This window comes from Cyberlindnera jadinii, assembly GCF_001661405.1.
Source record: "Cyberlindnera jadinii NRRL Y-1542 unplaced genomic scaffold CYBJAscaffold_15, whole genome shotgun sequence".
Taxonomy (NCBI): Eukaryota; Fungi; Ascomycota; class Saccharomycetes; order Phaffomycetales; family Wickerhamomycetaceae; genus Williopsis; species Williopsis jadinii.
Window position 1 is genome coordinate 184,178 of NW_017963666.1, and position 15,132 is coordinate 199,309.

At 43.9% G+C, this 15,132-nt stretch overlaps 6 protein-coding genes across 6 annotated transcripts; 3 read left to right on the plus strand and 3 right to left on the minus strand.

The window, feature by feature from the left end:
* The first annotated feature begins 676 nt into the window (after positions 1–676).
* On the plus strand, positions 677–2,477 carry SUC2 (beta-fructofuranosidase SUC2). The gene has a single exon (XM_020217646.1). The coding sequence runs from the start codon at positions 717–719 to the stop codon at positions 2,334–2,336; it is 1,620 nt and encodes a 539-aa protein (XP_020068690.1). The 5' UTR covers positions 677–716; the 3' UTR covers positions 2,337–2,477.
* Position 2,478: 1 nt separating this feature from the next.
* CYBJADRAFT_29958 (uncharacterized protein) lies at positions 2,479–2,817 on the plus strand. Its single transcript, XM_020217645.1, has one exon. It carries the CDS (start codon positions 2,522–2,524, stop codon positions 2,699–2,701), a length of 180 nt encoding a protein of 59 aa, XP_020068691.1. The 5' UTR covers positions 2,479–2,521; the 3' UTR covers positions 2,702–2,817.
* CYBJADRAFT_169275 (uncharacterized protein) lies at positions 2,785–6,578 on the minus strand. Its single transcript, XM_020215704.1, is given in 2 exon segments — positions 2,785–3,783; positions 3,802–6,578. The coding sequence occupies 2 exon segments, from the start codon at positions 6,545–6,547 to the stop codon at positions 2,933–2,935; spliced, it is 3,597 nt and encodes a 1,198-aa protein (XP_020068692.1). The 5' UTR covers positions 6,548–6,578; the 3' UTR covers positions 2,785–2,932.
* A 2,691-nt stretch (positions 6,579–9,269) lies between these two features.
* Positions 9,270–11,771, plus strand: CYBJADRAFT_30082 (uncharacterized protein). The gene is made up of 2 exons (XM_020217647.1): positions 9,270–9,612; positions 9,677–11,771. The coding sequence occupies exons 1-2, from the start codon at positions 9,562–9,564 to the stop codon at positions 11,741–11,743; spliced, it is 2,118 nt and encodes a 705-aa protein (XP_020068693.1). The 5' UTR covers positions 9,270–9,561; the 3' UTR covers positions 11,744–11,771.
* Positions 11,772–13,872, minus strand: CYBJADRAFT_30105 (uncharacterized protein). Its single transcript, XM_020217648.1, has one exon. The coding sequence runs from the start codon at positions 13,582–13,584 to the stop codon at positions 11,800–11,802; it is 1,785 nt and encodes a 594-aa protein (XP_020068694.1). The 5' UTR covers positions 13,585–13,872; the 3' UTR covers positions 11,772–11,799.
* A 60-nt stretch (positions 13,873–13,932) lies between these two features.
* Positions 13,933–15,132, minus strand: CYBJADRAFT_169277 (ammonium permease MEP3). Its single transcript, XM_020215705.1, has one exon. The coding sequence runs from the start codon at positions 15,118–15,120 to the stop codon at positions 13,984–13,986; it is 1,137 nt and encodes a 378-aa protein (XP_020068695.1). The 5' UTR covers positions 15,121–15,132; the 3' UTR covers positions 13,933–13,983.

The following is a 15,132-nucleotide window of genomic DNA, read 5'->3' on the forward strand; positions in this document are numbered from 1 at the left end:
TAACTTCTGCATTGGCAGCTCCGGAGCACACTCAATTGGGACTAAAAGAAGTAACATTTGTACTACAATGAGTCGTATAGAGTCATCGTATAAGAAGAACAACAAGAAAAGAAAATATTGGTGCAGAATTCAACAGCTTCTAAGATCGTAAGAACAGCCAATCATTTACCGGAGTTCATCATGATACCTATAGAAAGGCACAAATTGTTGGGTAAAACAACAGAACATACCTCTATAGGGGTTTATACGAGAAATTTCTTAGACGTCTCCCCCAGTGTCCGCCAAAGCAACCTACATGTGGAGTTTGAATTTGGATGCGCCTTTTCCTTTAAACGGTCACCTGAGGTCTGAATCTCAATGCAAATATCATTACACCAATAATAAAGGTGCATATAACCCCATAACCTGTACATAAAGAACGGCACATGATCCAATTTATGACGTTATGCCTTGTCAGACCATGTCGTGAACTTTTCTAAACCGGATAAACTCTCGCACGGATTTATAACGTGCGTCTGTGATATGCACCTCCGGAAAAAACCCCCGTGGAGAAGTGAAGCGGTCACCTGTGGAGCAGAAATTTCGATCGACGTTTCAAGTTCAAATCGTTTCCTGTTGTCAAAGGGCTTGAGATTTACCACTTGAACATTTGTGCTCAGAACTCGGAGACAATTCCCACGAGTGGTGTCCAAAAACACTATAAAAGCAGCACAGAGATGTCGTTGACAAAAGATGCCTCAGAGGACCAAGAAGACATCAAGAGTCTCACGATGAACACTAGTTTAGTTGATTCCAGCATTTACAGACCATTAGTCCATCTAACGCCACCAGTGGGGTGGATGAACGACCCTAATGGTCTCTTCTACGATTCATATGAATCTACCTACCATGTGTACTACCAATACAACCCAAACGATACGATTTGGGGATTGCCTCTATATTGGGGACATGCCACCTCTGATGATTTGTTAACGTGGGACCACCATGCGCCTGCAATTGGACCTGAAAATGATGATGAGGGTATTTACTCTGGATCTATAGTCATAGACTACAATAATACCTCAGGGTTCTTTGATGATTCAACAAGACCAGAACAGAGAATCGTTGCCATTTATACCAATAACTTACCAGATGTCGAGACGCAAGACATTGCCTATTCCACGGACGGTGGTTATACTTTCGAAAAGTATGAAAACAACCCAGTTATAGACGTCAATTCGACCCAATTTAGGGATCCGAAGGTGATTTGGTATGAGGAAACTGAGCAATGGGTCATGACTGTGGCAAAGAGTCAAGAGTACAAGATCCAGATTTACACCTCTGACAATTTGAAAGACTGGAGTTTGGCCTCGAATTTCTCAACCAAGGGTTATGTTGGTTATCAGTATGAATGTCCAGGTCTATTCGAAGCCACTATTGAAAACCCAAAGAGCGGTGATCCAGAGAAGAAATGGGTTATGGTCTTAGCAATCAATCCAGGCTCACCTCTTGGTGGTTCCATAAATGAATACTTTGTTGGTGATTTCAACGGTACTGAATTCATTCCAGATGATGACGCTACAAGATTTATGGATACTGGTAAGGACTTCTATGCCTTCCAAGCGTTCTTCAATGCACCAGAGAATCGGTCAATTGGAGTTGCCTGGGCATCGAACTGGCAGTATTCCAACCAGGTTCCGGACCCAGATGGATATAGAAGCTCCATGTCATCGATCAGAGAGTACACTCTGAGATATGTCAGTACGAATCCAGAATCTGAACAGTTGATCCTTTGTCAAAAACCATTCTTTGTGAACGAGACAGACTTGAAGGTGGTTGAAGAGTACAAGGTTTCAAACAGCTCCTTGACTGTGGACCACACGTTTGGAAGCAGCTTTGCAAACTCCAACACCACTGGACTGTTGGATTTCAACATGACTTTCACGGTTAACGGTACAACTGACGTTACGCAGAAGGACTCCGTCACCTTTGAGCTCAGAATCAAATCTAACCAAAGCGACGAGGCAATTGCGCTTGGTTACGATTACAACAACGAGCAGTTCTACATCAACAGAGCCACAGAGAGCTACTTCCAGAGAACCAACCAGTTCTTCCAGGAGAGATGGTCCACGTACGTCCAGCCTCTCACAATCACCGAATCTGGTGATAAACAGTACCAGCTCTACGGATTGGTTGATAACAACATCCTTGAGTTGTACTTCAACAACGGGGCATTCACATCCACAAACACCTTCTTCTTGGAGAAGGGCAAGCCATCAAACGTCGATATCGTGGCAAGCTCCTCCAAGGAGGCTTACACCGTGGACCAGCTGACTGTGAGACGTCTCACTGTTTGACGAATACGCACGTGAAAGCTATATAAGGGATCACGTGGTATAAAATATGTCGGTCTAAGGCCTTCAGCAAACCGCCACTATATAAACAGGCAGGTTTGTCACTTTTCAACAAAACAAATATACTTCTTCTTTTACCCTTCAGCGTAGTTTGTCTTAGTACTTTTTTCAATTACATATACAACAACATGAGCAGTCTTTGGATAGCAATCGATAATGCTCTCTTTGTTGAAGAGAACCGGTCGCGTGTGTTATCCCGCGAATCCCCGGTTATCGAAAGAGGTGGTGGTATAGCTTATCCTTTTGTTGTCTCTACCATTATGCTCTTATATGCAGTTATATGTGGTGATATGCAGTATTTGCAGTAGTAGTGGGTAGGAAGGAGAGAGTAGTGGTCCGTTTCTATGGATACAAGAGGGATCCAGCCGCGCTCTTCCGGTGAAATATGGTTGGTTATACAACTGAGGAACTATCAAGAATACATTGATCATTATAGTACTCTGTGAGGAGTCTGCATGAAAGCCACCTTATGTTGGTTGCCAGTTCATTGGATCTGCTCCAGCTTCTTCCATAAGATTTTCAGTCTTCTGATTCCTCTTCTATTCTGACTTTCTTGGTCGTCCTCGTCCTCTCTTCTGTTCTGACTTTCTTGGTCGTCCTCGTCCTCTCTTCTTCTCAACCTTGGAAGGATTTCTATTGGAAGCACCCGCGACCCTCTGGTTCTTCTTAGTCTTCTTTTTGATGCGCTGCATAGTGTCGTGATGCTCTTTTAACACTTGAACCGTCTTCAGGAGAACCGCTTTGTTGAATGTCTTCACCGCTGACCTGGAACTTTGAGACGTCGTCTTGCGTATGATACATCTATTGGCCTTTGACAAACAGCTCTGGTATCTGAATACTGGTGGGCAGTAACTGGAATTCGTCTTTGTACTATCTTGATAGAGAACCTCTTTGGCAAATATCGACAAGGATGGGATAAGGCCTTGGCCGTTGTGTGCCCTTCTCATCTTCACACAAGTAATATGAGGACATTCGAAGAATGTATACGCTTGCTTGTGACAATGGGAACAGTTGTACGTAGCCTTTACTTCCATTGTACCCTCCTTTGAGATGGAGCATCGCTTCTCAGTAACAACGGCTGTTCTGGTTCGCAATTGATAATAAACATAAGCACGAAAGTTGATAAACGAATCACATCTTCCCATCTTCTTTGTATAAACTCTCAACACCTTTAGAAGCTCATCAAGAGACAAATCACAGTCCCACGATACACTGTGTTTGTGAGTCTCCATATCTGTTCCAGGTAAACTCTCATCAACGGTTACACTGGTCTCTTTGATATTTAGACAAGACGAAGTAATGATATTTGTTGAGTACAACAATAAGCCATAGTTTGTGAGCACCTCGACATATTCTGGTTCTTCCTCTTCATCAACAGAGTCGCTTGTGTCATCTAAGTCGCTCGTGTCATCTAAGTCGCTTGTGTCATCTAAGTCGCTCGTGTCATCTAAGTCGCTCGTGTCATCTAAGTCGCTCGTGTCATCAAAATCGCTCGCGTCATTCATCTCTTCATCATTTCCAGTCACCTGTCTCACTTTATGCCAATCAAAGGTCATGGACTCTGCGATTTTTACCTTGTCACACTGCATCAGCAGCACTTCGATAATGAGATTTGTGGGGTTCAATCGCCTAAATGCGTACATCTCTGCATTCAAAATCTCACAATGATTGGATGTCATGATATCAAACCTTGGAGTCACCGAATTGTACAGTTGAAGACCTCTAGCACAGTCTTGTGTGTTGGTAATGAGATTATAAGTACTGTTGACAGTCTCTTTCTTATGCCTCTCAAAGAAAACCCCCTTCATTGCTTCTTGGATTGGTGAGACCTTTTCTGGATCAGATTCAAATATCAACCGGAAAAAGTTATGTTGCATAGCCCTTCTATGCTTTGCGATTGTGTACTTGGAGAGATCTCTCTCGACGTGTTTAGAGCATGCGAAGTTCTCAATCGGAACACCACACCGGGTTCTCAACATATCCAAGGCCCTCTTGATACCCTTATCTTGATCCGATATGATTTGTAATCGGGGAGTGCTCTCCTCAGTGATACTATCATCATGCAATTGCAGGGATTCTCGTAGCTTTTTCCAATGCGATCCACCATTCTTCTTGAAGAATGTGTATAGGAAGGTAAACCATTCTAATCCACACTCCGCGTTCTTTGAAAGCATCATACCCAGGGGAACCAGTCCCTTGGACCCAGCCTGGCCGACAATAGTGTATAATGTAATAAAATCCTCCTTGTATCCCTCATTATTGTATAAAGACAAATGGCAAGCATCTAATGAGAGTGTTGGTACTAGGCTTTCGTAGAATTGGTCATCAATGGAGTTGGAGAAATAGATGCACTTGATTTCATCTTGTGGATGTGATATTAAATTGAGCACGGGGGAAGTCAGCTTTGACGATTTTACAGCAGCTTTCAACAGCTTTTTTGCCTTGTCAGTGTTAAACTTTAGCTTCTTATCACCCGCTTGTGTAGTCCTCTTCTTATTAGAGAGAATTGTCAGATTTTTCAGCACTAACTTTTCACCCTGAGAATCGGCTGCAGAATTATCTTCAGACTGATCACTTATGACATCTTCCAATTGTTGTAAAAACTCATCCTGTGCCTCTTTCCATTCAAGAGTTGTATCGCTGACAGCTGGGCCATCTGCATCTGTTGTTGGAGCAGAGTCACTCTCTACTTCTTGCTGTTGTCCATCACCTGCCCAATCGGAAATTATTCTGGACAGCTCAGTTGCATTCTCCTTGCTTAGGATGTTGTCGATATACCTGTTATCCTGTAGAAGTAATGCTATCTCAAAGTGCTTCAAACCCTCTAGAAGGTCTTGACCTTCTTGATTGTCTTGTACATCAGCTGCCAGGCTATTGCTCTTTCTATCATCTATGTGTGAAGTTGAGAGTGCAGCCAATAACATCTGTATCGTGTAATCTCCATTTGCCGTTTTATCTGTGAATTTAGAGAACGACGTTCCCGAGGAGGCTCGTTGAACAGAGTCAAATAATAGATCTTTTGGCTCCTTTTCTTTAGATTCAAATTTAACCTGGCATGTATCTTCTATCGTCTCCTGTGAGTTGGTGTAAATGCTTCTCAAGGTGAGATCAGCAGCTATTGCGGAGAGTTTTTTCTGATATGAAACCTCTTCATGAGGCAGAATTACTCCATTGTTCAGTTCATCTGGATCATAAAGCCAATCAACCATTGCTTTACCAACCTTAGAGGTCGAGTGAGATCTCATCTTTGAAAAGAGCAGATAGTCTTTGAGATAACCGAGGCTATCAATCTCAATTCCATTTTCGTTTGTATCAAAATACCCACCACGTCTCAGCAGATCAACAGCTCTTTCAAGTTCAGGACCCCTAAGCTGTTGTGTTTCAGCAGTACTTCGAGCCAGTGCCCTTTTCGTCAACTTTGGAACCTCACAACAATGTCTCTGGTTGACACAACTAACAGTGCATTGTATGTCATAGTCTAGGATCTTAGTCTGGCAAAATGAACACCGAACCACACGCCTATTATTGGGCCTTTGTTCAATAGAAACATGGACATGAAGCTTCAAGAGACAATATATTTGAACAGCTTGTTGTAACATATGTAAAGACAATAATCTCTCCTCCACAACGAGGGCTTTGTTTTGCCTTCTCTCAATTCCTTGGTTAATGATTGACGTTGCGGTATTTAAAAGGGAAGTTGTTGTACTTCTTCGATAAACAGGCTCGGTAGATTCAAGAGGTGGCCGTGGTAGAAATACAGTGTCCTCACTAGATGATGGCTGCTCTACAATGCTTGTCTCGTTTGCCTCACAATCCTCAACATCGGGCACAGTTCCAGTTTGTGCTTCAGCATCAGAATCAACATCTTGATACCAAGACGTATCTGACATCATCTCCTGATGACACATGCCGAACTCGACAAAGCGTCTTCTCAAATCACTTAATACATTCCCCATATTGAAAGAAAAGCTGCTTTCGAGACTGTTGAACAGCTCAATACACACTTGGAAATGATGTTTACATTCGTCGAGATGGTCCTTCAGGACCCTTCTCTCCGCCACTGGTGAAGCTGATATCTTCTTCTTCACACAAGCAAGCATATCGATCATCCGAGGAGATAGGGACATAACGATGTCCGGGTCTGGTAGAGACATTATGCTTGCCAGTGATCTGTATTCATCGCACGTATTTGCTGTTTGGTCTAATGATTTGTTTACGTTCGCTCTTGGAATTTGTCTCGCGTCTGTGTTATTGTTTTGACCAAGAGGTCTGGATGTGGTGTGCGGGTGAAAGAGTTTGGGACTAGAGATGCCAATGATAGCTCGCTTGATTTGCACTTATTTAGTGGGTGAAAAGTGTTGAGGTTCCATGGCCTTTTAGGCCTCTAATAGCTCGATCAGCGAATGCTAATGCGAGAATGAGCATCATGTATATATTCCTATTTTTGAGTTATATTTTAGTTCAATTTATCTCCTTTTTCTTACATTATTCTTGTGTTATTCTTGCTAGTTCTTGATAAAGCTGTTTCTTCTTCACCGAAATTTACCAAGGGCTTTAGGTATGTATCCTAAAAATTGCATACTTACAAAATTCAACCTTCCAATATTGCCAATCACTCTATTTTAGCTAGTTTTGCAAATGTTTTCGCTCTGGAATTTTATTCTACACATTATGCTGTTCTTCAGGCACCGAAAGCACCATGTTGGTAACGTTTGAAATGGCTCAACCTTTTGCCTCAATTGCGGGAAAGAGGTATCCAATACGCCCCATAAAAATAGTGTAGTAACGATATAATGATACGAGATTATATTATATGGAATGTGGGGCCTTGGTAGATATATTCCAGTTGCATTCAGACACTTTTTTGTTGCTGTGGGTTCTCCACAAGTTAAGACGCAGTATGATCAACACTTACAAGCTCATAACGTTTCACTGATATACAAGACTTGGGTGCTATAAGTGAGACTTAAGGTGATATACCAGTAATATATCTAATGATATAACGTGTTGTCTCCAAAACGAAGCGTGAAGAATAGTGTCATTTATTTGGATCGAGACATCGAAGACTTAAGATCTGGTTGGGAAAAGTCCTTAAGGCAAGGTGCCATTGAGCAGGGTATAGCCTTTTGAAGTTTTTCTGAAGATATCCTTCTGATAAATAACATGCACAGAATGGTTATATAGGCTATATAATCGACTGTAAACCCTTTGATCATATGGTTATTGTAGAATATAAAAATCTTGTTTTCATATGGCCAAAGGAGCAATCGAACAGAAAGGATATACGCAGAGTTAGAGCAGAAATTTCACTCTATATTGGAGCTTTTGGTTTCTCGTTCCGGCCAGACAGTTAATATAGAGAGCACAAGTACATCATTACCCAGGCTGCTAATTCTCAAACTGATAGACAATGGTCATTATTGCCTTTAAGAGTTCATTCATTTCACTGTGGTTGTTGTGCTCCAGAAATTCCGTCATATTTCTGGTTTCACTTTCCACTTGCACCTATTCACCGTGTAATGAGAAGGATCCAGCCCAGCTGGGTGAGAGTAACTCGTTGGAATTTCTAGAATTCTACTCATCAGCTTGAGCCAAGTAAACTCGATAACTGTTAGTTAGCCTCGAGCGAGTTTCAGCTGTGTGTACTCTCTTTTTGATTTTAATCTATAGTACTCTATGATGAAAGTGAAAGCTCTTTCTCAATAGATGTAGCACAATACACTCTTCTTTGTGCGGTTTAAGTGCATACTTCATCAGTGTATCCCTTAGATATGCCAGTGAAGATACTGGCTTTCAAGTGTTAGTATGTAGCCATTAAGCACTAGATGTGTATGACGTCTACAGGTCACCAGGGCTTGGTTTGTCCAACTAGACATATACATAAGATTAGGTCATATTGAACCGAACATTTCAAGTCTATCAAAGATACACCAAATGAATTTTACACTGACCACCTTCAAACCTAAAGAGCAGTACTGAATTGTATGGTGGTTCTGCGTATAATGAATTCCGCAACAGTTGGTTGAGCTTTGAGCTCTCTGCTCTTATGTTAAGGCCCTCCCACAGTGTCGATACATCCTATGCTAGACTTCATAAGTCAGTTAGACGATATAAAATCTGGTCGCTTTTCAATCCAGCGGGATCATAATGACTGTTTATGCTACAACTTTGGAGCCATACGTAAACACCGCTTATCAGATCTACAATCTCAGAGTTCTGTAACTCAGTCATGGTGGTCCCAAAGAGACATAGAGTAAAATCTCTCGAGGTCAACTCTGATCAAGAGGAGAGCCTTGAAATCGTCTTAATTTGCACATTTCTGTGCTCTATTTGACCCATTTCTACTCTACAATTCCCAGAACTGCCCTTAGCTACGACAAGATCAAATACAATGGCTACAGACCCAAAAGGCCTCATACTTAAGAACAGCGAGAAAGTGTGTATTATGGCCATCGAATAAAGCACTCACATAGCTCGTTCTGGAACGCTGTCGTGCGGTCGTGCCCCGGTCATGAGCCCGCCCGAATGGACACCCAGTCCACAATTCAAGCACATACATCTCAACAACCACACAGGCCAGTGCGATACAAAGTTGACAGTGAAGATCAGAAAAATTCGCTCTCTTCTATAGTCCTTTCACTACTCTCATAACACCACTTTTGGGCCAGCAATGAAGTTTAGAACACAGTTCTCAATTTTGAAACCAATTCGCTCGCCAAAAATTTCCCAAGACCGACATACAAAAAACTCCCCGAACTGACTTTCGGGCCAGCTCCATCATTAACTATGATACGAACACATGGATTACACCGCTCCATAGCGAACCATTCGCTCAATAAACTCATAAAACCTACTGTTTTGTATACTACATCAACATCCAATATTCATGTGTATCACAGATGGCCCACATGTACGCCATAGAGACACACACCTGCCCCGTGCAGCCGATTCCGTAGTGAAGGGCAGGCTTGTTGCGCTCGCAGCTAAATTGCAGCCTGGGGGAGAAATTCCCAGTAGGACGTCCCAATTAGGGCAACTTGCTAGTATCGCTTCATCATCTGTTGACATCTTGCGTAAAAAAGCTGGGAAAGATCGAAATATAAGCAATTTTCCCGTTGTTACTACTTTTCATGTACACAGTGTAGACATAAAGATATAAGAGCAAGCGATGGAGGAGAAGAAAGTTGTGTGTATCACTTGTAAGGAGAAAAGAAGAAAGGTGAGTTACTTCGAATGGTGGAGGAAATAGAGAGAGAGCATCGCTAACTGTGTGGGAAAAACAGTGCAACGGTAAGAATCCATGTCTATGGTGCAAGAAGTACAACCAGCCTTGTTCTTACAATATCGACAGTGATCGAAGAAGGCGGAAATACCATACGGATTACATTGATTTCTTAGAGTCCAAGAGCCACAGGCTGAAGGAGTTCATTACGAAATTCGCCAAAGACGATGAGGAGCTCCAGCAGTTGGTTGTTGAGAAGTTGCAGGAGCTGGATTCGAAGGAGCTCCCCCAGTTGAAACCAGTCAAGGACGAAATAGACGGCAGCGTCGAGTCCGTGGAGAACTCTCATCTTATAGAGGAGCTGATGGAGGCCACGAGGAACCTCCGGCTCGATGATGAAGAGCTTAAGCCGAATTACGTCTACAATTCGTTCACCTCTGAATTACAGGAAAAGATCTTGGAGAACAAGGCGAAGTTCAGCTCGGACGTGATCAACTCGGAGTCGTCGCCGTTGGCTCTGGTTGGCTATACGCTAGTCTTCAACGACTTAAGCTACCAGACGTCGCTGGTTCATCTGTTCGAACAGAAATTCGCCATTCATTCGATGTTCTTCCTGAAACTTTTGCCCGTGCTATGGCAGTGCGACTACAACTCCATACTGGACCCGGGCATCAGGCTGCTGATGAACGTTGTCTTCGGCATAAGCTCAAACTTCTCGTCACACCCGCTTGCAAAGGTCCACGGAGACTACTTCATCGCACTGGCTAGAGATTCCCTGATGAGTGTGGTGTGTAAATCTCAGACAGACACCAACATCATCGCAGCCTTGCACCTGCTTTCATGCTACGAAATGGGACAGAATGAACCGTTCCAATCATATCTGCTGGATTCAATGGCTTGCTCTCTTTTGCAGCATATGGGACTGCACATTTCGTACGATGGACAAGAGGATGCGGACGGCCAAACTTATGCCCCTAAGCAGACTCCATTCAAGGCTGCAGCACTGTGGTCCGTATGCACGCATGATCGCATAATAACAAACGTGATCAATGTTCCATCGGTGATACATTTCAAACGAATCGTGGCACCGTTCTACCAGATTGTGAGCGAACCGTCGGACCAGATCCATTTCCAGGAGTTGTCATTTGCTTACATCTCACGCATGTGGTATATCTTTGACCGATTTACGGACCAGATATACTCTGTGCACTTTGACCTCGGGGAGACGAACAACAGACAGAAGGTGATGGCAACGGCGAAGAAGACGTTCAACGAGCTGTATTCATCGCTGCCGTCTCTGCTGAGGCTGAAATCACCGAAAACGCTGGACTTGTCTGACCCAAATCAGACCCATATACTGATTTTCCACCTGAACTACCACTATTTGAAGTTACAGCTGAACAAGATCTTCATAAGAGAAGCGTCGTATGAGTTGAAGAGTTCCATTCTGAAGGAGGCTTCCAAGTGTGGGGAGTTGATCCACACCCTTGTGTCGCAGAGAGAGGTCATTGACGTTGACCTCTTGCCGTATTACTTGCCAAATTTCGTCAACACAATAGTATTGGTGTATCTGTTCATCTTGACAACAGCCAATACAAGCACATCTACTGAAGTCAGTGACAACGAAGTTTCAACGTTCTATTTCTACTTCACACAGGCCAAGACTCTCTTACAGATGTTGAGTATAAACTGGAAATTGGCTAAAAGCTCACTGGAAAATCTATTGAAATTAGAAACCAAGTTTAACTTACAGCCACCTCTATCCTCCTGGAGTACCTTTTCACCAACTGTGCACTCCGATGTCATTACACCGGTGACTGGGACCGACGTCACGCCATTATCCACTACCGGTGGATTCCTGGCATCCACTGATAGTGCATTCTTGGATTGGTTCCAGGAGTTTCCAGATTTTGAACAGATAAAGCATTCAAGACAAGAGATACGGCAGCGGAAACCAGCACAACAGCAACCAACACAAATGTATACCAATTATCCGATTCCAATGTCATTTGAAACCGATACTCCAATGGCCCCACTATCAACAGAACAGGCACCTAGCACCTATCCCATAGGTGATGATATGAATGAGTTCGAATACCACGTTGACAATCTATCCAACTGGGAGTGAGAACAAGTACATGAGCGATATAACAAATACGCTATATATTGTACACACACGCCCTTCTATAATGGGAATTGATCCATGAAGCAGTTGGCATCCCTTTGATCGTTTGGCATCTCGCTCATCCCAAAGCTGTTTGTTTGACGTGATAATGCCTCTTCGAGGCATGGCACGTTGATCTTCCATCTCTTTGCCAATTCGCTCAACACCTGGATATCCCTTACACCACGTCTCCAATACCTCCCAATGACCACCAAACAAGTGATGTAGATCTTCAATCTATCAGCACTTCTCGACCTCAGACTCTCGTCCTTGTTGGTCATGAGGAAGAGATCAAACGTTGCACAAGTGAGCACGAGATACGATGCAAAATACGGGATGTCCTCGTTGCTCTCAAACTGTGCTGTTAACCGACCTATGAGATCGGCAGAGATCTCACACTGTTGCATCATGGTGTTGATAACTTTCAACGGCATCTGTTTGAGATAGGCCCTGTGCAATAACAGGTAAACCACCGAAAATGACAGGTGCAATGTCAGGATCCTTGTGTCTGTTATTACATACGATAACTTGAAGTCCTCCGGCAGCGAATTCTGTAGTTCTTGTAGTGCTTCAACGCCCTGTTGAATCAAGGAGAGTCTATGAGAAGCGTGTAGGAACTCAGCCTTTGAAGAGTAGATCTGTCCAAGGAATTTGTCATGGATAAACCATAGCTTCGTGTGGAATGCAAACGAGACCTCTGTTATGTATTCCTCCAGGTTATTCTGCCTTAGCAGCGGCTTGTAGAAGTCCGTTTGCACCCTGAAGTACTGTATACGGCAGCCACGTCCCAATACACTGGTGATGATTCTATCCTGAAGTATGATGGACCAGAACATCGCAGATGACTTCCCTCTATAAGGGACAAGTGTGTTGTTTGCCGTTGAGTTCATGGTGGGCATTAGATGTAAACCCATGTACTGGGTCATACTAGCACTCATGACGCAGTATGCCCATGAATTCGCATCCAATCCCATTCCCAGTTGGAAACAGCTCAGTATCAGGAAAGCCTGTAAGACGTATTCGTTGATATTCTTTGAGGCCTTCATCGTCATGAATTCAGCCTCTTGTAAGAATGTGAATGCCAGGTCTCGATGGTTACTGAAAGATGCTCCATACGTGAAGATTGCACACATCAGCAGCTGTTTGGAAACGTCCTGTGAAGGATACTCCCACGTCCGAACTTCATCCAAAGTCTGCCACGAAGCTAAGAAATAACGGGCAAAGGACTTTGCAAAATTATCCAGAAGCTGGCTTCTGAACTCTGCAGAGCTTGAGACCAAGTCGAACTTGGTGGATGCTCCAATGAACTGGTCCTCCTTCTCTAGGCTCTCGTCCACTTTCTGGCGACCACTTATCGGCCCGTAGAACTCGGTGATATCCCTATTCGTCGACTTCTGTCTAACACGCCATTTCGTATTCACCAGCTCATCTATGGCCTCCTCGTCTGCCAAATTCTTAACGAATTCCTCACTCATACCAACCTTGTTGTTGTTTGGATTCCCTGCTGAGTTGAGTTGAAGTTCGTTCAGATCTGCCTTCAACTTTTCAAAGCCAAGCAGCTGGGCCTTTTCGGGGTTCTCCCGAGCCAGCTCATCAACCAGCTGCTCTATCAAATCAGCTTTCAGCTCCAAATAGTCCACATAGGTGGAATCGAACTTCCATTTCCTTCTATCCTTATCAACTGGATACTCACAATCGGCCTTGTTGTACTTGATACACATCGAACATGGCTTTTGACCATCGCACCTTCTTTTCCTCTTTCGGCAAAACGTGCACGCCATGGTGGCAGTCTTCTTCTCACCCATCTTTGAAGTATCCAGAGAGCCCTTGAGCCCCAGCTGGTGGCTGAAGAGCCGTATAACATCATTGGATGATATAAGAGCTATGAGTCCATCGTGCAACAACACCCAGACACCTATTAATCCAGACACCTATTAATCCAGACACCTGTAAATCCAGACACCCAAACATCCATACACCAAGCAATAACTGTGGATACACACTCAACCAAATACACCAACTGTTCATGACACATCTTATACACACCAAGAGGTGTAGAACTGACCCAGCCAAAGTCCTCTCATCATGTGCTGACTATCAAACAACATAAAACTATAGTTTCTTGTTATAAATGACTATTAAAAAAAGCGAAATAATGGGTATGTATTATGTAGAGAAGGTTACAAGTACGGCGTGGATGAATATTACGACTGTCTCTTCTCTTCACCTTGGGAGATTTCAGTCTTTTCCGCTTGACTGGACACTTCGTTATTTGTTGTGCTTGTTGAGCTTGAAGGCTGGTGTGCTTGATCGATGTGGTCCAATTCGTGAGGCAATTGAGAGCCTGTTGGTATACCCATAGTACCGTCAGAGTTCTGAACACCACCCCAAGCTAAGAAGTCTCTTCTGACTTCAACGTAGTCGTAGGCGAATTCACCGATTTGGTCCTCATCCATACCCACAGCTTCAGCTTCTTCACTTGCCCTTAGGTGTAAGCCTGGCACTTTATCAATGACGAAGCACAAAATTGCAGTTACAGTGACGGACCAGCCGATGCAAACACCTATCCATGCAATCTGTTTATAGATTTGTTTGTAGTTGTGTGATATCCAGCCACCGTCGTGCTCAGTGACACCATCCATCCCAATGACCCAGTCTGCTCCAAACAGTGCGTTGGCCATCAGCCCCAGGACACCAGCCATTCCGTGCTCAGCCAGGATATCGAGGGCATCATCGACTCCCACCAGGTACTTGATACCAGTGGAGAAGTTACACACGACACCGGTGACAATTCCCAAAACCACTGAGCCATAGGTTGGAATATCTCCTGAGGACGGCGTAGCAGCAACTAAGCCTGAAATGATACCAGAACACATACCAACGGTGGACCATTTGCGTTCCAGCCTGTAGTCCAGCAAACACCATGTCATTGCTGCAAAACACGCACACAGGTTTGTATTCATAATGGCGTACATGGCTCTTAGAGAAGGATAAAGCGCAGTACCGCCGTTGAAGCCCAGCCAGCCAAACCAAAGAATCGTCGTTCCCAACGTCACCAGGGACACGTTATGAGGCCTGAAATTGATCAACAGCTTCTCCTTCCGTCTCCCCAGGAACCACGAGTACGTGAACCCTGTGAAACCAGAGAGGATCTCAATCAAGCCGCCGGCATAGTCCAGCACTCCCCAGCGGGCAGCCCAGCCAGCGGGTCTCCAGATCCACGCAACGACAGGACAGTAGCACAGCGTTGCCCAGAGGAACAGGAACACCATATGAGGCAGCAGACGGCCTCTCTCAGCGACACAGCCCGCTATGATGGCCAGCGTAACGCACAGAAACATGTTCTGGAACAC